The sequence below is a fragment of the Columba livia genome, chromosome 10, assembly GCF_036013475.1.
Source record: "Columba livia isolate bColLiv1 breed racing homer chromosome 10, bColLiv1.pat.W.v2, whole genome shotgun sequence".
Lineage (NCBI taxonomy): Eukaryota > Metazoa > Chordata > Aves > Columbiformes > Columbidae > Columba > Columba livia.
The window spans coordinates 20,410,391-20,436,195 of record NC_088611.1 but is presented as its reverse complement, the minus strand read 5'-3'; the positions used below and the strand labels follow the sequence as shown (position 1 = coordinate 20,436,195).

The following is a 25,805-nucleotide window of genomic DNA, read 5'->3' as shown; positions in this document are numbered from 1 at the left end:
GCAAAACGGAGGCGTGAGGGGGGAGAGAGACGTGGCCACAAGTGGAGCAACATGAATTACCCATGAAGAAACCCCCTGCGAAGCAACGCAAACCACGGCTCAAACCCGACACCGCGACACGCGTTAGGAAGCGCTTTGAAAAGAAAAGGAGCTCAAGCATCCCAGCGCCGTTTCCCGGGAATGCTGCTCCCAGAGGTGCAGCAGCTGGAAGCACAAACAGGAGCTGAGCGGCTTCAAGCTCCGCAGAGCTCGGAATCCGCGAGGGTCAGGGCGGCAACCCACAGGATGTCTTTCGGTGCACAGTAAAGCTCAGAATTATACGCGTTAGATTTGATTTTCAAACAATAAAGAAACCGCTGGTTGCACAAATTCCCTTTAAATGAAAACCAGCCACTGAGGTCTTTCCGAAACCAGGAGCTACAAAGAGAAGGCAGGATGACCCATCTTTTACAGTCATTTATTTGTAATTCCAAGTTCAACTCAACTACAAATGGTAAGGGATGGAAAGAGATAATTGCTAATCTCTTATTTATAAGAAGACAAATAAAAGGGTTATTTTGTGAAAGACTTCACACAAGATCTACCTGGAACATACCCCCAGTGAGCACGATTGTCCTGAAGAGGGGAAAGTCAAGTCATCCAAGGATCTTTCTTGTTTGAATATGTTCTAACTACACGTTAGAAACAAGCCTGTGCTCTTCAGAGGGAGGAAATGCCTCTAATGATTACAGTACGTCAATGAGCTCGATGGGCCGTGCTGAAGTAGCACAAGTAAAGCTGATAAGGCCTCCAAAGAAGGTTACGATAAGAAAGACTGGGGCCTATCTTCAATAACGTTATTATATGCTGATCCAGCTACTGCAATACTGTGCGTATAAGACTATATTAAACAGATTATTTTGGTGGGGGGAAAAACCAAACAAAAAACCCCGCACAAACAAACAGGCAAACAGCAAACCTGAAAGCGAGAACTCCCTCAGTAAAAGGCATTAGAGCACAGGAAGAATGAAGGTTGTCAAGAGATTCTTTGCAAGACTTTCTAGAATGGAAGGAGTCTCATGGTGCCTTCAGCCTCTTTGGACAAGCATTGTACACTGGGCCACATCCCCGAAGCCCTAAAATTCATCTTAGGAAACTTGATCTGGCTTAAAAGTTGCCTACTTAGAGGTGGCTGGTCCACCGTGAAGGGTTGGAACCAGGTAACCTTCAGAGGTCCCATCCAACCTGATAATACCCGCTGGATACCATCTGGCTTCAGACAAATGAAAATAGAGATTTGATATTTACGCAATTAGGATTTTTAAAGCCACATCTTGCCGGATGAAGTTCCATGGCTTATAAAACATTTATGTTTTTATCCTGTGTAAGGGGCATTAGGATAAAACTTAAAGCAAGTGACACCATTAACTTTCTTGCCTTGACCTTCTGAAATATTCACTGTGACCGTTTCCAAAGAAAATACAGCAAATTAGGTGAGTATCTACTAGGGCCTGGTATTTCAATTCCTGTTCTTCAAAATATTTCTGAAAAAAAGCAAACAGAAAACCTCCACAAATGACAATGCTTTCCCTTCATTGTCTACAGGAAAGTAAACCACCCTTACCTTAAAACAAGAAATGCCATTTAATATATAGTATATGGAGAAATGGAGATAATCCACCATACGAGAGAAAACATCATCATCCTCCTTCCATTTGCAAAGTCCTTTCTGCAATAGCACCTATTTCTAGATCTGAATTTCTACACTGACAAGGCACAAACTGGACGGAGCCCAGAAGAGGCATCTACTTATCTTAAGGCTGAAAACATTAACTGTGGAAGGGTTTAAAAACGCCTTCGTATCTTGAGAAAAGCACCAGTCGCTCCGAGCAGACACAACCGACCGCTACGGAACAAGTCAGCATTTGCTCAATTACACACCACCATGGTATTTCAGCTGCCTTATTTCTTTCTTGGCTTCAAGTCCAAAGTGCATAAATTGTGCATTAGTTAGCAAACATTAACTTTTAAAAGTGTCATTCATATATCCATATATGCAAATACAGACACCAGTAGAGGTGGAAAGTTAAATATTTAAGGTACTGCACAAAACTAGAAGAAAAGTTACCTAATATTCTAGGTTGAACATCGTTACACAGCTTATCCTTGGAGTATAATCCATGGCATATAGCAAGAGAAGTGGTTATTTCACACACTTGACAGCAAAACAAAGCACTGAACAACTGGGTCATTACCATCCAGGTTGTAACTGGTTTATTTTTGCGCTACGTGCCTGTATTACACCCGGCACAAAAAGGCTCAGTTGCTTAATTTGTCATCCGGATTATAAAACATCTCAACAAGAAAAGGTCGCGTCAAACTTCTGGGCTCCCAAATGACAGACAAACACAGCACCAACATTTCCACTGATTCCTATCAGACTCAGAAGTTTGCAATGAAGTGTCCTGTCCCTTCTGTCTAGAGTTGTTGAGTTCACGAAACAAGGTTTCTGAAACGTAAATCAACACTATATGTTCATGCTTCAGGAAAAAGAAACATGCAAAATAAAAAGGACCAATGTAAAACCCCACTCGGACCTCCTCAGATACTCCTCATACCGTGTGCTCAAGGTCCTAGCAAGCTTTCCTATGGCCTCACGAGCCATTAGTTCAAGTTTCAGGCTTCTTATTCAGAAGTATTTTGCTTTGGTATCAGGGCCATGTGTGGTTTTGCGCTGCTCTGAAGAATTAAGCATAACACAACATTATGCTCGGGCCTTTCATAGTGACCATAAGTGGTTCCTGGAGGTCCACAAAGTCTTTACAGTAAAAAAATCTGATTACAAGGTATGACCATTCTGCCCACTCCATCTCTCAAAGAGTACAGACATATTGTTTTTGAAGCTACTTCCAAGACCAGAAATAGAAAATAGCAGCTGAACAGTATAAAAGGCCTCAAGTATCTGGAAGAATTAGGAAGGCGTCGAACCTGGACAAGGACACGAGCGCATCCCGGCCCTGCCAGAACTTGCACCCACCTGGAACCTTCTGTCCCGTCTCTAAAAACTCAGCCCACACCAGACAGACACAGAAAAGCAGCACATTAAAGATTGTCTGGAATAACCTGATGTAGTTTCCACGGCTGTTTCAGGAAGACCGGACGTAACCAGACAAACGGAACCGACGTGCACACGTTTGCCTTCAAAGCCGTTTGCTGCTTCAGGCACTGAACTTCTGCATCGGCTTGTCAGAAAATAAAACGCTGCTTTCCAAGAACAGGAGAGCGAAACTGAAAAGCTTCCTAACCAATGTGTTCATATTTCTGTATGTATTTGAATATACTATTACATACAAGCCCAGTAGTGGACTCAAAGAGGGAGGAAAAAGCAAACACCTGAACAATAAATACAAAGTGTCCGTAAATCCTACTCTCCAACAGTGTTATTTCACACTCAGCTCTTTGTCTTTTCAAGTTCTTTTAAAAATCTTACGAGATGATATCGGCACGTTAGCGTATCTATGATTCCATCACATCCACACCCGTTGTAATATAGAGAAACAGCGCATTTCAGAAACCCTTACACGAGCAACACACAACTCGAGTACTCGATTATCTCGGGATAAAAAGAACGTGCTCTGCTTAATGACCAACTAGTTGGGTGCTTTTCCTCCCCAAGGACTACAGAATTGTTACTACAAAGCATCTATTGCCTCCCTCTGGGTGCTTAAGAGAATTACTGAATTATCAACATCTTAGAATTCCTTCAAACTTAGTCGGTTTAATATTAGATGACACTTAAAACTATTTTTGCTATCTTTGGTGTTAATTTCTTAAGTCCTGCCTGGCCAAAGGATATCTCGCTGGGAATTCTTATTATCCTGCCATATCTTTGAAAGATCAATCTAACAAGTGTCTCAGAGCAGTTGTAAGAAATAAGGACCACATCACACCACAAACACACATTTAAACATACAACTCCAAACCTGCATGACCTGGATCATGGAACGTGGATCTCAAGGTGGACTTCATGGGAGCCAGGGATACAGGGGGCTGAAGCAGCAGGCGAACACAAAACCCTGCAAGCTGGGAGGAAGGTGAAGGATAGAGAGACAGCGGAATGTTGCCAGTGTTACATGAAGAAACTCTGAGATTTCTGTTACTGATTTTTTCTGTGTGTGATTTTGTAACAACGTGGGAAAGCCGGTAAGATATGTGTGTGTCTGTGAATGCAAAATTTGAAAAGCAATCTATACCTGGAAAAATATGGCATCAACATAATATGTATTAGAAGCCTTTTAAAGGAAAGTTGTCCTATGCCTTCTTAAGGATACCTATGAAACGTATTTAACTTCTATCTCTGAAGCTAACCTTGAGGCCTCTTGACAAAGCCAAAGGAATAAAGGCATGCCTCTATGCCTGATAGATGTGGAATTAGGACTGTAAGATCTGATGTCAAAAGTAATAAGACAATGGGAGATAGAAGCTAGTAAACATCTTAAAAGTTAATATTTTACTACTTAGAAAATACTCCTTCACCTTCCCTTGAAAACAGCTACAACCATATGACTTAGAAGAAAACTCACCTGCTATTTTCAAGCTATTGTACTTCATTGTGCAAGACACAGCAGTCTGCATGCAGTCAAAAAACCGGTATGAAAGTTGTCCCTTAGAGACGCTGCTGAACCACCCTGAAATTAATGATTCTGTTAAGTTTTTCTCTACCTAAATTCAATGCTTTAGGCCAACTAGACTTTAGATCAGTAAATTCCCAAGAAACACACAAATTAACACCTTGATCACAGAGATCTGCTCCTAGATTCTCTTCATCTCTCTGTCAAGTCAAGGACGTTAGTCTGGCAGCGCACCTGCAGCTTTAGACAGCTCAAGGAACACCAATCACAAATCCATTTTAAACCTTGTACAGCATATTTCTATGAGACCACCACCAATAGGTTTTCTTGAGCAATTCTGCAAGTCACCAGTCCAACAGCAAATCTCCAATTCACCTGATTCTACATCATCTTCTACAGAAAGGAAAACCCGATTTCCACGTAAAGCTGGAAATCAATCGTGATCCTATACCTGAAGCACTTCAAGCCCTAAGCCACCTGTCTCTGCCTTTGGAATAAACTATCTAAAGGTCACAGACTTCACACTAAGGAGCTTCTTTGGTACTAAAATCCAGCACTATTGTTGCTTTTTGCAACACTGCATGTAACGCGCTGTCCCAACAATAGACTTGTGGTAGGACATAGGAAGATGTTCTTGGTTATGTCCCATCTGAGGATGTTGAACGAGATTTTTCTTAAGGAAAATACGATTTTACTCTTTTTGCCTCCCACTCTTCCCTCAAAAAAAAAATCACACACAGCCACGGGCAAACAAAACAAAAAGTGTTCTTTAATTTTTCTCTTCGCCCTCTGCAATACTGAAATACCATCAGTCAGGGTTACAAACATCCGTAACTGCCAGGGGAATGTACGAAACATTCCCAAACTCCAGGCCCACGTATCCTGTAGCTCCGCGCTTCACAAACAAAAGGTTGGGGAAAGAAAGAGGGGGTGGGGGACGGAATAAAGGCTTAAAGATTAAAGTCACGGGCAGAGACAGACGGCTCCGTTTTTTAATAACTGAAAACACGAGTTGCGCCTGAATGTGCTCATTGTTTTATGGCGGGGGGGAGAGTCTCCGCACGCTGGACTGGCTGGCGACAGAACTGCCTTTGCGTCAAAAACAAGATGTACAGAAAAAGACACCAAACCCGTGCCCTAATTTCCCCTCTTGTAATGGTTAATGACGCATTCAGGTAGAAAGCCACAAATTATCCCCCCTTACCTTTATTAAACTGGGGAGAAGCTCATGACTGGAACACGCACCTGATGGTAACACCCAACACACACGACTGAAGGGGCGTCCCAGGTTTTGTGCTGTGAAGGAAGACAGCCTATGATAATAAGTCACACACAAACAGGCTTCCAAGTCAATTTCTCATAGCTTATTTTCACAATAAAACCAGCGCTGCAAGGCTAAATTATGTTATCTCAGTAGATTTTCATGGAGATTCAAGAAGTTTCACTGTCAGGAGGAAATTCTTAAATCCATTTTAGAAAGTATCGGCTGTACTTTCAGTGAAGGAAAAGGTGCACAAGTTGCGCTCGCTTCAGTCACTACAAGAGTCATTAGCTTAAAATGTTGCGCTAGAACATTAAAAAATTCAAAAGGTTTGGTTCAGGTTTTAAAACCCATCTTTCTCTCAAAAAACAGACTAAAAGATGCTTATGGCTATTTAACATCCATGATTACACATGCATGCTATTTTTAAATTCCATAACACACAATTTGTATAAGGACAATTTTTCATCTAAAAGGGGAATTACTTGTTAGGATTTATTTCGGGGAACAGATTTTTGTTGGTTAGATCCCACCAGTGCCCAGAACCACCTGAAGTTGAATGCGACGAGTCAGGTGCCAATGCACTACAGGCAAACAAGCAGTCTAAGCAAACACATAAACGCAAAAACCACTACATCATTCTTTGTTTTATGCTGATTTAGCTGGAGATGTTACTATAACAGAGTTTTTGTTCTACCGTATTTTTTTTTTACCTGCCAGCTTTGCTTTAAATACAAACAGAAAGGAGATAATTCAACAAGACAACACGCTCTTTCATCTCAAACCACGAGTCATGATTTTTTGGGGAAGCCTAAAATAAGGCGACACAACAGGAGTCCCCGGGACACGGTCCCCGCGCGGGAGGAAGCGGCGCCCGCGACACCCCGGCTCTCATCCCCTTTGTTGATGCAGCAATCCTGCATCACCCACACTGGGCATCTTGTGGAGATTTAAAAACGTTACTGTCTGTTTAGCAAAGAAAAAAAATAAGGCCATGTCAGAAAAGGAGGGGAAAGGAAAAGCTGAAACATGAGCTCAGAGCCTGGTCCGGAGGATGAAGGGAGGCTTTGTTTGACTTTATTCATACCAAGTACGAACAAGAGACTCATCACTGTTTTGAGCTCGAACTGCAAAATTTGTTTTGTATGCAGCGCTGCCAACTACTTTTTTCCTCCACATAATGAAACTACCCCTCTTCCTCAGAAATAGCTTCTGCTGATGCTCTGATCAAGTATTTAAGCCCGGATGGAATCTGTACGGCAGCAGAGACTATCATCCTGCCCACGCTACAAACCCTGACGCTTCAGAAGCACGTACAAAGACATTCTTATATAGTAAAGACAAACCTTGCTTATATGACTGATTCTGTCCTGAAGCTCTTGTATGCACAAACAAGTCAAAATTAAAACATATTAATATTAAAAAGAAAAAAATAAAATAAAACAAACCACTTGGAGGCCACACTGGATACCCAACCACACTAAGAGTTGGGCAACGGCTATTAAACTGGAGATACTTCGAAAAGAAATATTAATTATTTCTAAGCTTTCAAATGCAGAAATCAGTCCAAAAATACAGTGTTTTTAAAATTCCATCCTTTGAGAGATTAGAGAAAAAAGCACTAGTAAAAAAAGGGCTGTTCTATGTCGGAAACAACCCATCAACGCTGCCTCTAAAAGAGCTCAAGGGCAGCAGCAAGAGGCAGCGAGGGAAAGCGCAGGCTCAGTTCTAGTTTCTTGCTCTTAGGAAAAGGCAAAGCGGGTGGTAATTTACGGTGTACGACCAAATTGTACACGAAAGCTTAAAACCAGCCAATTAAAGCTAACATTATGGAATGGACCAGAGGGTCCAAGTGGAAGGCATTAGACACGCATTCCAGACAAGGGCTCCAGAGCCCGCCCGCGAGGCGGATCCCGCACCAAATACAAAGGGTCAATGAGTTCTGCTGGAAGGGAAGCCCAGCGTGGACCAGGAGCCACAACAACCTGCCCAGCCGATGGATACGGCGCCCGGCCATGGAGCGACACCAGGGCTGTAGAGCTCCGCAGCACTTGGTCATCACCTGTACTGACAGAACACTATGGATCAAGTTTCAAAACTACGCCAGTCAATGAAGGGAACGTCTCACTAGGACTAAGGATCAAAAGGAGGGTGAAAACAAGGAATGGAGACCCACTATAGCTGAAGTAATAACCATGCCTGTTTCAGTTTCAATCCCCTGCATATAACTATTCCTCTCATACATTCAGCTACAGCTTTGTTTCTCTGTCACACAGTTCAATCTAGAATGACTAAAAGAGCTACAAATATCTAGTGGAAAGCTGGAAAAAGGAAGACAATGACTACAGCAAGTTACCAGAACTATACTGCATTTAGCCTTCAGAGTCCTTGCACTTTAAAGTATGGTGAACCCCCGTTTTAGAATAGAATATTTCAGCTGGAAAGGACCTACAAGGATCAGCTAATCCAACTGCCTGACCAACTCAGGCCTGACCAAAAGTTCAAACATGCTATGAATGGCATGGTCCAAATGCCTCTCAAACACCGACAGACATAGAGCATCAACCACGTTTCTAGGAAGCCTGTTCCAACGTTTGACCACACTCTGCCTAAAAAATCCTTCCTGATGTCCAGTCTAAACCTCCCCCAGCGCAGCTTTCAACCATTCCCACACATCCTGTCCCTTTAGTTTTACACCAAGTTTTATTTCAATCACCTGCAGCACAAAGCTGCAGCAGCACAGCACGTGGAAAGAAACAAACACCTAAACCAAATCAGTCCCAAACAACTAAATGAAGGATGCCAGCTCTGGGAAAACAGATGCTTTCATTCTCTGCGCTGTGCACAGATAATCACAGCCAAAGTAAACAGCAAGACTTTGGAATACAAATTTTTCCAGACACAGTCCAGCCAGCACTGAGTTAACCTGCCCTGCTGCAATCCCAAATATCACATGCTTTGCTAACTTACACATTTCAGAGAATGATATGAGTAAAACTGAACAAACAGAATAGCCATTAAGTTGCTCTTACTAAGGTTTTAAGTTAGCACTGCACTACCAATGGTGGGTTTTATATGAAAAACCACTGCAAACCTATCATTTGAAACCAAACTCACATCAGTGATCTATTAGCTTATTCTCAGTTCACTTTAACAGAGTTTTCAACATTCCCAAAGGCTGGAAGTTCTGTTTTAAACGACTCACTATCCTGTTCTCTGCCCATGGCAGACAGCAGGTCCTGCCCAACCACCCAGCACCACATCATGACAGTGACCGCAACTGTGCACAGCTCATCGCTCCACAGTCACATCACGTTGTGCCAGAGCATCTTCTCAAGCACGTGGTACTAGTTCCTACTTCCCACCACCCAACAGAAGAGCTTTTGACAGAGTATTTAAATTTCGGCTGACTAGGATAGCACACAATCCACACCTTGCTCCGGAGGAGTCTCAAGGGGTCAACAGCCACATAAATCTCAATGTCACAGAACTTCAGGACAAAAACTGTATCACACCAGATACACCATCTAAATTGTCAACGCTACAAAGCATTCCAGGTATCGCAGGTCATACAGTATTTGTGTTTCACATTAATACGTTCTCCATATAAGTAAAGTCCACTGTAATACAAAAGGTGATGCTCACTGTAAAGGAGGAAAGCAGGGCAGAGTTTAATTACTAAATAAAACTAGATGCAATACTTGTCAATGTTAGAATTTATACTGTATTAAGAGGGACTGGAATTTAATGATCTATAACCACACCAAGATAAGATACAGTAGCAACACTTGAGTAGATGTTTTCAACAATACTAATATAGGAGGGAAGGTGAAAAAGCTAAAGTATCATGATTTATACACAGACAACTTTAACAGTTGGCAGCAGAATAAGTGCTATGAAAAGACAATCAAAATTTCACTGGTAGAGTATTAGTTAAAAAATATATATTTACAACACATTGAATGATTTGCTTTATTATTTTAAAAGAGATACTCATGGGAATGAAGTTTTGCAGCCGACTACGGAGCAAAATACAGGTTTGGTCCAAGTTTGTACCGGTTTGGACCTTAATTCTGAGAGTTCCCCTATAGAGTTCATTCCTACCAGACCAGACGGACACAGAGCGTCCAGTGGAGCTCCAATTGTTACTTCTCCAGAGCCACGAGCGTGTGTGGCCCTCGAGATACTCACAAAACGAGGCCCCTTCAGAAAGTTCACCGGCTAAATTTAGACCAGTTGCTCCCTAGAATAATGGAAAACATTTTAATCTTGGACACGGCCAGGTTGTTTTATTGCTTCGAGCTTTATACTTAGAAAAGCAGAGATCTTGTGAAGTGAACATACAGAAATCATCAACGTAAAAACAGCTCTTTTATCTCTAAAACCCCTCATAATCGCAATTGGCTATTTTGAAGAATCTCAAAAGGTGAAGCTGTTCATCACAACCCTGCACAGTAATTTCACAGCACAGCTCAATATTATACAAAACAGAACACGCTTAGATTATCAGAGGTATTTAGGAGTCCTCCAGCATTTTCAACTAAATAAAATACAAGTGTTGACTCCATGGTACAGGAATTTTACAAGTAGTAGTGGCAGTTTGTGTAAACTAAAGTTAGTGAGCAGCAACATCTGCTGATTAAACAAAACACTCAAGATCAAAACCTTCATCAAGACCAGAGCTTTGCTTCTGCAACCAAGAAGAAAACGTACGACAGGTCTCCCAGCTGCGTCCCACGCTCCTCTGCTTCATTTGGTACTTCAGAACCACTTCTCTCCCAAATCTGAACTTCAAATCCCCAGCAAAGTGGGAGGAAAGGCGACGGAAAACAAAGTCGGCTCAGAACACACGAGCAGCTCTCGGGAACGCTGGTGCTGCCGAGTTATTCAATGGAAATACAGACCAAGAATCCCAGATAAACAACAAAATAAGCACTCACTGCTTTGCACTCCATCTTTCCTCCAGTGTAAATCTGCGTATATCTGTTTAAAAATGGAACAAGGGAAGCAGCACGTTTCAAGAGACCGCTAGTGGCAACGACAATAATAAAAAAAAAAACTAAAAATAAATTTAAAAAAACAATCCAAGAGCAGCAAGTCCAAGCACTGAGCAGGATCTGGTTTGGACGGGATTCTGGAAACAAAGCGCCCAGAGTCCAAAACAATCAGCCACGCTCGCTAATCTGACCTCTGGGATACAACTTCTCTGGTGGCAAGAGAAGAAATTCCCAAGCAAGAATACAAAACAGCATCAACAATTTATCAAGAATATCTAAAAATTACAAACTCTCCAGAGAAACCCTTTCCCTAGATGCTTTTGCCTTGTATGAGTTTTTTATATTGAGCTGTTTCTTTTCACACCTTCTCAGGTCTCGTTTCCCATTCGCACCTTCCCGGCTTGGAGAGGACAGCAGACACTAAATGAAACTTCCTGACGATACGAAGTATTATAGAATTACACAGCAAGAAATTAAAAACTCAGATTGAGAATTACATTTTAAATGATCTTAACTAAATACATTTCACTTGTTATCCAGCTCCGTCGGTCTTGATATCAAACAATGGAGACAACTGCTGTTGAAGAGCCATATAATAACAACGGAAAAGAAATACAAAGGAACTTTATTAAGTATATTCTTACTGACAATTTACTGTAGGCTTAAATTAAATTTTGGTCTAAGAGCTCCTTTAAAGCACTTCCAATAAATTATTTTTTAGTAATTATGTTTAAAATGTCGCAGTTAATCTGCTTTTGAGGAAAATATTATCTTGCCATTTCGTAAAAATATAACATTGAAATAGTGTATGAAGAGGAAAAAAGGTAAGTAACATAAGTACAGAAAATGAAAGGCTGGAGAGTTGGGTGGGGAAAGGTTTAATGAAATATAACAAGAGAAAGTGTAGAGTCTTGCATCTGGGCAGGAACAACCCCAGGTTCAGTGTAAGTTGGGGAATGACCTATTAGAGAGCAGTGTAGGGGAAAGGGACCTGGGGGTCCTGGGGACAGCAGGGTGACCATGAGCCAGCACTGGGCCCTTGTGGCCAGGAAGCCAATGGTACCTGGGGTGGGTTAGAAGGGGGTGGTCAGTAGGTCAGAGAGGTTCTCCTGCCCCTCTGCTCTGCCCTGGGGAGACCACACCTGGAATATTGTGTCCAGTTGTGGCCCCTCAGTTCCAGCAGGACAGGGAACTGCTGGAGAGAGTCCAGCGCAGCCACCAAGATGCTGGAGGGAGTGGAGCATCTCCCGTGTGAGGAAAGGCTGAGGGAGCTGGGGCTCTGGAGCTGGACAAGAGGAGACTGAGGGGTGACCTTATTAATGCTTACAAATATGGAAAGGGTGAGTGTCAGGAGGATGGAGCCAGGCTCTTCTGGGTGACAACCAATGATAGAACAAGGGGTAATGGGTTCAAGCTGGAACACAAGAGGTTCCACTTAAATTTGAGAAGAAACTTGTTGGGGGTGAGGGTGGCAGAGCCTGGCCCAGGCTGCCCAGGGAGGTTGTGGAGTCTCCTTCTCTGCAGACATTCCAACCCGCCTGGACACCTTCCTGTGTAACCTCATCTGGGTGTTCCTGCTCCATGGGGGGATTGCACTGGATGAGCTTCCCAGGTCCCTTCCAACCCCGGACATTCTGGGAATCTGTGATTCTGTGTGAAATATCTAAAGACTGCTCTACATGGAAATTTAAAAAAATTCACATAAATGGGTATTTAATTTTTTTCTCCCTTAATAAAGTAATACCAGCACCCACTTTACAATTTTTGCCTCGGGAGTGTCCTGTTAAGCAAGATACACATTGGAGGTGAGGGGAGACCTGAAAGACCACAACGGGAAAAAAATTCTTTTAAAATGTTGTTAATTTGTAGTCACCATGTTATAAACACACATAACGCCCTCTGTAACTCACAAAAATAAGAGTTAAGTGTCCAATGAGAAGATTTGCTTCTCTCAAAGATTCTGTTGGCCCAAGGAAAATTAAATCACAACATCTCAACACGCATCAGTTTTACCAGCAAAATGAAAGCTTCGAAGTTTTCAGCACAAAGAAATGGCAGCAACAACCTATTCTCTCCACAGCAGCACTGGGCAGGCAGGGAACCCACTTCTGTGCCCTTAATAAGCTACAACTCCAGTTTCTCTGCTGGTCAATCTGGACGCAAACTGAACGCGTCATCTTAAACAAAACCCACGACACAGAAGTGAAGCAAAGGCGGGTTATCAGCAACCCGACCCCCATCACAAACCGCCCTCTCCCAGCCCACCAGTGCCCACCCAAATTTCATCCAGTTCTGAAAGAAAACAAAAAACTGCAGCTTTTAACAGTCCGACAACTCTTTTCTCCTCCCTCTCATTCCTACAGGAAAGGGCAACGTACAAGTATTAAGAAATTACTCTTCAGCCACATTTCCCACCACGTCGTCCCTCCTCTTTTACTTCTCCCTCCACCCCTATAAGAAACAGAAAGAGCTTTTAATTCATTTGTGGAAATCCTGGGTTCTGAAAGTAGAGAAAAATACATTAAGCGCAGGCTCTGAGATGAGCCTGTTCCGCTGCTTATTGCCCTGAACCTTCAACCACCCCCGGCCTGAACCCGGGGAGGGAACTCAGAACAGAATGTCTAAAAGTTCCCCATGGACGGGGGTGGGAAACACACGACTCACACTTTCCACCTTCCTAAATTAAAAAAATAAGTATATAATTATAAAACCCACACACCCCCCCAAACAATTAAGATTATCATTAAAAACAATACTGAAACTACAAAGCCCTCCGTGCTGCTTTCTTGCACGTTCTTACATAGCAAGGGAAAAAGATTGCTAAGGATCAGCCAAACTCAGCAAACCAACGCTATCTCTAACTGTAAATGCATCACCAAGATAAACGAACGCTTAATTGAAGAGTACTAATCACTGCTTAACGAAACGCTGAAATCACCAAGAAAGAACACAGTGGTTAAAGCTCCAGTTTTCTGTTGCCCAGAGCTAACAGAGATTACAACTTGGGCATTTGAAATATTTCACAGCGATCGTTATCGCTTACCAAACCATATTTTCCAGAATATATTGAATTTTGGAAAACTAGCTTGATAGGTTGTTTTGGCTGCTTTTAGCGCCTCTGTGCTCTGCTGGGCTTCTAACTTCATTTTGTTAAGGGGACACCAGACCCCCCTTTAGCATCCTCTTAACACAAACACATTGCTCATTCACAAAGGGGAACTTAAAGTGGGGCAAAAGCACCAATTTTCACAGCACAACAGCTTCCAAATGGAACAGCATCCCAAAATGGGTGCGTTTGCATCATTCCATCCTGGCGTCTCAAAATTTTTCAGTGTCCAATAATAAGAATAAATACGGTTTAACGTGAGACGCTATGAAGTTGTTAGTGGTCCAATACAAAGCAAAAATGCTGCCGAAATATCATATGATGCTAAAATAAATATTAGGCAGCTTAACCTCAAACAATCTTTTAACTATTTTGTTCCAACTGATCTTATACGAGCCCATAAGTTACTGCAAAAAGGTTTAAAACAGTATGTATAAACTAATTTAAATTTCATATTAGTCAATTCTGGTTTTACCCAGGATTGACTTAATTATATGAAAAATACACACAAGAAAATCCCATAAACTTGATGGTTTTTCCAGTTTACCCTTTTCTTAATGGGACAAAAATAAAGACCCTTAAAAAGGGAAAAGAAACCAGTACGGCAACCAAAATAACCTTCTCGCTGCAGGCTGAGTAAAGAAATGGACAGAGGGGCTTGCATTTAAAAAGTTAAATTTATCTTTGCATTTCATTTGTTTGGCTTTAAATTACAACAAAGAAAACATTAAACCCCACCAAAGCAGTGCCGGCTATTACTACAATAATCAACTATTTCATACAGTCAACAAAGCTTCAAAACAGAAAAGAAAACACATTTAGGGACACAGAATGAAACAACACCCACACACGGTTTGTCGGTGAACACGGCTCAATCATCAACACACATCTGGAGACCAACTCGCTGTAAAAACTGCACTTTCAGCCACTGGATTTGTTTTTCTTTTAATAATAATTTAGCTTCAGTTCAAAACTCTTTCCTTCCCTCAACCAAAAGAGTATTTTCACCATGCAAAGTTTGTTACAGCTCAGTTTAACCTAATAGACTTTTTCAATATTGTCCCTGGCTTCACTATACAGCACCAGACGAGTGAATCTTCCCCCCCACACATAGACTTCAGTTAAACAGCAATTTTGGACAGAAAAAGCTGCTATTCCTGGATATCACAACCCCCAGAGAGAGCTCAATGCCAGACACACGGGTCAACATCCCCACAATCATCCCAGCACTTGAAATAACGGGAGAAAAATACACGTGGTGGTCCCTACCACATGGTGAAAATACATCACACTGCGAGCAAATTGAAACAACAAAAGTATTGCCCTTAAACAACCTTCTTAGGGATGCCCGACTGGCGTCCTCTGTTCAGCAATGCTGTTAGCATCACACGCAAGGATAAGCACCATCAAAAATTACTTCAGATATTTTTATTATTTACATTTATAATTTTGGGGTAAAAACTTGCTTTTCAGGCTTTAAGGAATTTTTAAAATAAGACACTATCACATTATTTGAAGGTATAATATTGCCAGACAGAGGCCACAGTTTCCACGTGTCCCTTCAGTGACCGGCACTGGTGACATTTGGGATTATTTGTTTGCTGCACTTTTCAATACTCCAAACTGAACACACGTCATCATACTGAGATCCGGCAAGACTCCGAGATGCTGAGAGCTCTTAAGAATGACAATGGTTTAGAGTTTTAGTCTATACATGCATCCTAGATGCAAAAATAAGCACGACTTAGAAGCATTTTCCTTTCAGATTAAATGCGTCTTGGTTAGCTCTGATGTCTTTAAAGGATATTTCAGAAACAGAGCGGGGACAGTGACCCTGGCATGTCCCAAAAAGGACTGGGACATGCTACAATTAACATATATATATACACACACACACACACACACACACACACATATACACACACACACACACACATATACACACACACACACACACATATACACACACACACACACACATATACACACACACACACACACATATACACACACACACACACACACATATACACACACACACACACATACACACACACATACACACACACACACACACACACACACACATATACACACACACACACATATACACACACACACACACACATATACACACACACACACACATATACACACACACACACACACATACACACACACACACACATATACACACACACACACACACATATACACACACACACACACATATACACACACACACACACACACATACACACACACACACACATATACACACACACACACACACATATACACACACACACACACACACATACACACACACACACACACACACACACACACACATACACACACACACACACACATACACACACACACACATACACACACACACACATACACACACACACATATTCTAAGCCACACTTTAAATCATTTCACACACTAGGCCATCAGCACAGATAAAACCACTGCCAGAACACGACACGGCATCTTCCCAAAGCCAACCACAGGTTCAGGTAATCGCGACCTCCCTTTTTACAACACAAACGCGTAATTTCCGCCCCGCTCTTTGATGGAGGGACCACAGACTTTAAAAGAGGAAACAATTACAGTCATTAGAATTTCACCCAAGCATGAGATTTAATCTCAGGCCCCGGTCTTGCCAATGGCTGGGGGGGGGTCTCGATGGAGACAAAATTGCTCTGTGGGAGAAAGAGCAAAAAATGCCTCGATGATGACATTAGTCAGCAAGAGAGACTGAGCTTTGTCTTCCACCCCACCCCACAGCCAAATACAAGGAAACCATTTTCCCTCCCCCTCTTCTTGAGCCTAAAAAGAAAACACCAATAATTTTGTTTCTTTCTCCGAAATGCAGTTTTTGAATGCTTTGGAAACTCGCTTCTCCAAAGCAATAATGCTGCAAGGGAAGTCTTTAATGGGGGAAAAGTAGATTTCAGCGCAAAGAAACACCTACGACAAAAATACATTCCCCTTTCCCTATCTTGGTTTTATTAATGGGATAGTTCTATCAATGATTCTCTAACATCTCTACAGCTTTTCCTTACCCAACAGGTTCTCAAAAACCATTTCAAATTTTACTTATACAGGAATTATGTCTAAAATATGCTCACTTGCTCTACGATACATCTATGGGGAAAAAAAATGAAACTTTGCTGAAAAAATTGAGGCAGAAATTCCACAATTATGAAGAGCCCCTGAGATCTGAGAGCCCCAGCTGCTCTGATGTACCAACCATATCATACATCCCAAATAAGACACGAAACAAAGGAAAACTTTGACACAGAAGGCAAGAAAGTGCCACAGTGAGTCGGATTAAATGCACTTTGCTGGCGCCGCAGAAACAGCAGATCTGCAGCGGACAAAACAACGTTCAAAATCCTTATATGGCGTGAAGTGAAAGCAAATAAGTTCTTAAACAAAACCATAAGCCCAAACGAATCATCTGTTCTCTGGAACAGGGTAACTTCTCCTGTCAATCTCAAAATTCAAACTGATTTTTACCCCCTTGTCATCCTTTACCCCCACGATGCTCCTGAATCCAATTCATTCATTTTGCCCTCTATTCCATCTCCTTTTCTTTCACTATTCACCAACTCGTTCTGCTGTTACATTCAACGCATATATATATTTGTTTGTCTGGTCACAGCCACCCCTAGTACTGGCAATGCTGATAATTACAATCTAATGCACAATTAATCAGCTTAAGTTTGCAACAGAGATCATAATTCAAATTGGAAGCCAACAGTAACCACTTCATGTCCACTTCAATACGCCGTGCAAGAACATTTTGGTAGAATAACTGATGAGGAGATGGGAAATAAGAATTATTGGTATTTATTTAGCCTGCAATGCCTTTTGGAAGCAAACAGCTTAAAGGAAGCACTTCAGAACTATTTAATCTGGATTTTCCAGATGGCACAGAGAATGTTTTCTCACAGAACGCACGGGATCTTTGCAATCGCAGCTCTCGGACGGGCTGCTCGAGTCTCTTTGCTGAAGCTCCCGCTCAGTTCTGCTCCGTTATGAGCTGTGACCACAGGACACAAACTAATCAGGAATCCAGCTGGAAATTAACCCACAGAACATCTGTCCTCACTCTTCAGCCTAAGCCAACATCAGGGGTCCCGGGCGGAAAACAACCACCTGCCGCACTGAGAAACAACTTGTTATTCCGCTTAATAGACATTAACGACGACAACATAGGGGTTTGCTTTGCCCACTTCACTAAAAGAACTGTCAGCGTCTGCTTTACAGTTACAACCCGGATTTTCCATCTGCATTTTTGTTTTTCCACGGGTTTTGATAAACAGTACTTGACAACAGTCATCCAAGAGTATATATTACTACTTCTAGCACCCCCCCAAAAAAGAAGCATTAAGGAAGGTAAGTTCATGTCTCCATCAAGCCAAACTAGCTATTAAAATTGGGTTCTGTACATAAGCAGCATATCATTCAACTTATATCTAGCACCTACAAATTGAAGACAACTTCTAAATCAAGCTGTAGAACAGATACAGTAGAACCTTATTAAGCAGGTACCTGATTAGTAGACCACTCAATTGCTCAATTGGACCATTTAGCAATCAAACGTATCCATCCCCAGTAAAAATACTGCTTTGAAAAATGTGCTTTACATTTATTTTGACAATGGGTACGTCAACTATAAACAAGTTGTTCTAGGTTTTATGCAGGTATTTATGACTTCACTACATTAGCTGATATTTAAATATATCTAAAAATGGATTAATAAAGCTTGACCACTCTCCCAAACAGCTTACAAAATCATTTCAAGCAACGAGAAACATGAAGCAAATGCAAAATGAAAGGGCATGTGGTTATTTGATCAATACTCACGCACAGGATGATGGAACAAAGAAATCCTGGTTTAAAATCAATAGGAAGAAGGATCAAACAGGCTTCACACCATTACAGCGCGCGGGTATTATGTTTTCCAGAGAAGTTGTCAAGTTTGTGTGTCAAATAACCAAGCGTGAATTAGCACCATTTTATGATATACGAACAAGTACACACACAACCACCCAAAAGCTTTGCAGAAAAATTCTCCTGTACTAACATGAGACAATTTAACATTCAAACAAGCTTCAATAAAGCCCCCCCTGTTTGCAAGCTACATTTAAGAATGAGAATTCAATTATAAATCGCATCTTCAGAACAAGATATGCACAGTTTTGTGTTTTTAACAGGAAACAGCACATTTCTAACAAGATTCTAACAAGAAGAAAATGTGACTACTCGCTGTAACTTTTGAAATCAGAAGCTGATGGCTCTTTTACTCCTTTTAAACTTTTCACCCCACCAAAGGAAAGGAAGAATCTTCCTGCTTCGCTCTCTAATATCACTGAAGACTTGATAAATAGTTCCGGAGATTATTGAACCTGTGTAACTTTAATAGGGAAAGCAGCTCCAAGTCAAAAGAGGAGAGGAAGGCATAGAATGAAAATCTAATCTTGCTGTCACTTCACTCAAAAGACATTAATACACAACGAAATTAGATGTAATGCACAGTAAACAGAAAGATAGAACCACTAAAGTCGTGACAGATAAAATTCCACACAAAGACCCCTGTTTAAAGTGCCCTGGTACACACACAGAACCGAGTTTCATGCTACTCTTAATCCCACCCAACAAACTCTGTATAACACAGATGTGATTCAAACCAGCTTCAGTAGAACTGCCTTGCTTCTGCTCAGTTAATAAGTGACCTGGAGAAATGGTGAAAGAAATAACCCCATATACTGAATTTCATGGTTCCCACATCTCCACTTGCTTTGCAGGTTAAACTAGATCAGCTTTCCATAAATGTAAAATAAAAAAAATGAAATAAAAACTATAGCCTTGTCTACACGGATGGAGTCACAGCACTCCCAGGCAACTTCGGTTGTTCCGTTGCGCATGTTATGTGTATTTCATGTGATGCGTAAGACAACACCACATACATTTTTATGGCTTAACGTATAAAAACCACTATACAAATTACAGATGAAATAAGACCACCCTTCCTTAAAACACGGAGGATATTTTCTTTAGGAACGGGAAAACTAAGCTGCAGTTGTGTTCCGAGCCCTCTACTTAATGCCGTTTCTGTTCCTGGAAGGCCACTCCATCCCCGACCTGTCCCCCCGTGTCCCCAGCCCCAGGTCCCACAGCGATCAAACACTGCCCTCTGCTGCACTGCGGGGCTGGGACGCCCAGTTTAGAGCGGCGATAGCTCTACACCAGCTGCCTTTTCTTTACGCAGAGCTCCGTAACTAAAGGAGTGCGTTATTTTAAAACGTCAGTTAAAATACTCCTTTAATTTGTCAGAGAGGCATCAGGCACCAGTCACATTAAAGTGAATTAAAAAGACACTGTTTGAATTTCAGGTCAAAGTTTTTTCATTTACAGAAATAAAGTTTATTTATTTACAATTCTTAGATAAAGCAACGTCAGCAATGTAAAAGCACCATGAACTCAATGAGTCTAACAGGGTTTAGAAAACATTAGTGCTGGTTGAACTCTCTTGAGAGGTGGTGGATGAACCATCCCTGGAGACATCCCAGGCCAGGCTGGACGGGGCTCTGAGCAACCTGAGCTGGTGAAGATGTCCCTGCTCATGGCAGGGGGGGCACTGGGGGAGCTGGGAAGGTCCCTTCAACCCAAACCATTCTATGAGAACTTCCACAACATCAGCCACCACATAAAGGCTCATGAACATGAATTACATTATACAGGAGTTGTATTTTAATATCTTTTTTCCCCACCAGCACAAGGTTTATTATGTTATTCTCACTTCAAGCTGGCAGCCAAAGTCCTCCAGACTCTCCAGTGATCTCTCTGACCAGAATGGTCACAACACAAAGCTCTTTCCTCCAGAGAACAGGTTTCCCTTCAACATGCGCTCTCAACTTACATCATCCAGACATACACACTTCTACAACTATAGAACTACTTGGACACTCACCTGGAATGGAAAAACACAAGAACTGTCACATCTTCACAATGTGTCAACAAGCAAAAGCTGACACTGAGGGAAGGGTATCTCTAACCCTGACTTTACAAATCCTCTTAAAGAGCTCACGACAAATGCAGCAAAGCAACCAAACTCTGACAAAAATACACGTTTCTTTTGTGTTACGATAATCTTACAAATAAACCCGCGCTGACTGAATTTGAATGCTGACACAAAGACCACATTCCACTTGATCTCCCAAGACTGTTTTCATTGTACTCATTTGCATCAGCAAGACAAGCTTTTGCTACGCTCATTTCCCCCTCCCCAAGCCCTTGTGCAAGTTCAAAAGTCTTGGCCCCTCCACCATATCAGGTATGAATTAATACCCTTCCTTAAGAGAACACAGCGGCAAAGTGGAACCAGACACCGGCAAGGCCCTTTGCTTTGAAAGAAACTGCGGGGACAAACGATGACAATGAAGCTCTAGTTATAAAGTACAAAGGTCGAAGGTTCAGACAGGCACAAGGATTACAAAACTACAAGTTTATCAGAATTTCCCCCCCTGCCCCAGGTTTAGACAACCAGGGTCAAGCAGCAGCTTTCCAATTAAAACCCTACAAGGCGACTCTGTCCTTTGAACTTCATAAGGGGGAAGAAAAAAGATAATAAAAAAAAGACAACTTTCTTTTTGAGAAGTTCTTTTGAGGACCCATCTCAAAAATCCAACAGATAAAGGGCGTCTGACAAGAGCTCACCTAAAATAAACCCTGTGGTATATCTCTGCACAGTGGGCGGGGGGAAGCCAGGATGAGGTAAATCATGTTCTCCTGCATTAGCGCGCTGACCCTTCATAGGGCATGAAATTGGCCATCAGCGAGGCAAAAAAGATCTGCTACTGGTTAAACTACTTCGCTACGCAAAGTGGTCTTAAAATGAAATACGGGGATTGAATTTCTCCTGGCAGATTAACTCACACCACCTCTCCGCAGGCATCCCTCGCTGCCCAGTGCATTGGAAAACACACAGGTCTGCCACAAACAAACAGCAAGGCAACTCCTATTTTACTTTGACATTAACGTCGGCCTCGTGAAAGATCAGAGCGACGAAATTCAACAAAAGAACAGAAGCTTAAAATAAAACGCCCTACAGGACTGTAAGAGAAACTACCCCATCGTGGTGTGAAATTTAACAAATACCGCTCTCAATCTTTATAGCAATAGGAGCAAACAGTGATGATAAAAGCAACAGCATCACATTTTGCGGTCAATCCTTCAGCGCAGAAAGCGAGCTTAAGGCTGATGTGGGTGCTTTTTACTGCTTGTGACAAGTTAAAGAATTGACGCTCAAAATTCAGTTATCCGGGTTTGTTTTCTCTGTTTAGCAAGTCAGCTACGAGCAGCTACAATATAGTATTTGTTGCACTGCTTAACACATCATAGATAGGATCCTGCTAAAGCACAGGAGTCCTGAAATTATTGTAAAATAGAGTTTTGTTCTTGCTGTCCAAAAGAATAATACAAAAAGAAATACATTATGTAGGCCAAGCCACACAGCTATCCACAACAACTAAATACCTTCCTGCCACACGAGACATACAAAGGTCTACTGGTGAATAAACCAGCATGGTTTAATACAAGGGAAAGTCACAATGTACTAAGTGCCTGCCATTTATTCCATTCCAACCCTGACTATCACACCTTCCAGTAAAACTTCAAGCAAGCACCTTGGGTGGAACTGTCCGCAACATTTTTCAATTCCCAGCATGCAGGTTAAAAATAAAATAATAAAAAACACCACACAAAGCCAACACTTTTGATTTAACACTCGCTATGTTTTGTTTTCAAGGACATGCTTTGCAAGAAACATGTAGCCACACAGAATGAAATACGACTTCCATCTTCCATCCATTTGGTTACTCCTCAAGTATTCTGCATTCATTCGATCCTAAGGTACCGTCCCTAAATAAGCATTTTGTGAATGACTGAGAAGTATTTACGAGGTCAAGCACTACCCGGCATCGCACGACAAAAACATAATACTAGATTCAGCCATGAAAAAATCCAGTCCAAGAATTAGCTAGACACAGAAATATGTTAAAGAATGGGAAATAGTATAACTTAATCTGTAAGCAGATTTATCAGCTTTATACAGCAAAGAAATTAAACTTCAGAGCACTGTGGGAGCACAGAGAGGATGACACAGAGGATGCAGCTGGACCAGGAGACAGCCTGGGTCACCATTGATTTAAAAAAACTCCACGCGCAGGACCAACACATCCAAGAACACCACTTCAGAGCCCCCTGTTGTCACCCCACCCTCCGATTCCTCCTGTCCCGCTCCCTTTCCTACAGCCCCCCCATCTCCAGTTTTACTGTGGGTTAACTCACATCCACAGCTACCGCAGGGCTTAATTTCAGAAGAGCGGTATTGTAAAGAGGCGTGAGAAATCTGAGGTGCAGAATAAACACAAGATAAAGCGTTTCGCGCACACATTTTAAAACCTTACATACATAAAATCTGTATTAACAGGGAAATCACAGTTTCCATCAAAAAAAGTTGTAGCGTTCCTGATTGCAAAGAAAATGCTTGGAATGGTGAACCATCAACATTCATTATTAGGAAGCAGATGAAAACAATCTGAATATTTAAAGTATCACTATCTGGAAGGCCTGGTTTTCCATTTCTGAAGAGCTGGGAAAGTCAGCAACACTGAAATACTGGCACCTAAACACTGAAGGACGTATCCTGTTACACAAGATATGCTACACCTCAGTCTGAGCTTCACCAAATCATGCAAAAACCGTGAACACTTCAATAACCCCACAGGTACCGATCAATTTTATCGTTAAGGTTCCACCTTTTAAACCTGGTTGATAAAAAAAAAGAGCATCTACTATCAAGATCCATGTATGCTATGAAATTTCTAACTTTTCAAACTAAGTATTAATACAACACTGCATTTCCTCTACAGCCCTTTCTTAATACACAGAACTGCAGTAAGTCACAATGAACATTTTCAATAAAATACATAATCTGGTATAACTGGAACTGAGATAGTTTGACGTGCTTGTGTGTCTGAATGGCTACCTGTGAATAACCATTTCTGAAGGGAAGAAAACTCCATCACGCCATCGAGCCCAGTCCATTCTCCACCTCTTCAGCACGGCCTCTCCTTAAGGAAACCTGAACGTGGACAACTGAGACTAAACGCTTTGAAATCCTTCATAAAACCGACAGGAAGCTACAAGAAATCTATGTATTAAACAATCACCCCAGATAAGTGTTAAAGAGATTATAAAAGCTATTTTTCCAGGTTTTCCCCACGTCGTCTTAATGAGAAACTTTACCCCACTCAGATTAGTTGTTTCTGGCAGATACAAGTTGCTCTTCAGTATATCCAAGAAAAATCACCATTTGCCAAAATAAACTTTGTTCTTTAGCAATGAGGTGCTCACGGTTATTTAAGAATGACAGCTGATTGTAAAGTAGAAAAGACTACATGTTTCTGAAACTCAGCACACAGCAACTCCTCCCTCGCAGCTACAGCCTATACATTAATGGTATGGAGCACTGTGCTGCAGGTGAAAGCAAGAAAGCAAATCCTGCCAAAAAGAAATACAAATACAACGCAGTTACTGCTAACACCATTTGCAAACAAAAACACCTGTTCAAAAGGGGATTAACACATACATCACTAAAAGTAACTTGCTCTGAACCTCAGGCTGGCTGAGAAGGAGCATCTACCGCATCACAAACCCAGCGCCGAGCGGCCACTGAAGCGATGCCAGCACAGGAAAGGCACAGAAACTTCATTTTCTGAGGTCCCTGTAGCTGCAGTTTCTCAACCTGTAACCACTTTAACAGCTGCAGCTCCATCACATTCCTCATCAAGCACCAACCACCTCCTAACACTTTCTGCAAGAGACTGAACGGGGGGGAGGGTGTTATTTCTCACAGAACAAGGCGAGCTAATTTAAAACGAGCTCTAATACAAACTAGATTAAATTTCCAATATCACCTCCAAAGACTAAAATGGAAAGTTAGCAAAATCCACAAAATCACTTCTAAACACGAGATTATAATGTTAGCAATTCCCAGTAACTCCAAGAACACAGCACAAGCATGAACAAACACACCACGGCCTCAGACACGGAGAACATCAAACTCTGACAGCTTTAGAAGCGACAAAGCAGAAATTAATGTTGCCCTTAAATACCACACACACACACACAAAAACCTAATTTTAAGTGTGAGGAAACAGCAGGTCTGACTGCCCGAAGAGCACCTGCAGAAGTCACATTTACAAAGTGCTATTTTTACGAGTACCGGTATTTTATTTGAGCTGCAGCTCCGAACAAGTGTCGCCCGTGGAAAACCCGCCACCCCGGGCCCGGCCTCGCCCCGGAGCCCCCGCTCCCCTCACACCGCAAACCGGGCCGTGGGGCGCTCCGAAGCACCGGGGCGGCCCCGAGAAACCCGGCTGCACCCGGCAAAAGCCTCCCGGCCGCGGGGCGGGCCGCCCCCCTTACCGCCGATGATGGTGCGGATGAGGGAGGCGTGCCCCGGGCAGTCCACCAGCGTCAGCTGCAGCTCCCCGGGCCCCGGGCCCAGCTGCGGCGGCAGCGCGGTGCGCAGGCAGGAGAAGCCCAAGTCCAGGGTGATTCCCCGCGCCCGGCTCTGCGGCGCTCGGTCGAAGGCGGCGGTGGAGCCGGTGGTGCTGAGCGCCCGTGCCAGCGCCGTCTTCCCGCTGTCGATGTGGCCCAGGACACCCACGTTCACGTTGAGGACGCGGGGCTCGGCGGCCATGGCGGCAGCTGCACCCGCCGGTCCGGCCCCACAGCGCCCCTGC

The 25,805-nt window shown here is 42.4% G+C and overlaps 1 protein-coding gene across 2 annotated transcripts in view; it reads right to left on the bottom strand.

The window, feature by feature from the left end:
* EEFSEC (eukaryotic elongation factor, selenocysteine-tRNA specific) overlaps positions 1-25,805 on the bottom strand; it is a 103,567-nt gene extending 77,762 nt beyond the window's left edge. Inside the window, exon 1 of one of the 2 annotated variants that reach the window (XM_065075681.1) lies at positions 25,486-25,805. In XM_065075681.1, the coding sequence (XP_064931753.1) occupies positions 25,486-25,762 (277 nt within the window). In that variant the 5' untranslated portion in view covers positions 25,763-25,805. Of the gene's footprint in view, positions 1-25,282; positions 25,454-25,485 lie in introns of those variants that run through there. The other variant, XM_065075680.1, reaches the window with a different exon arrangement.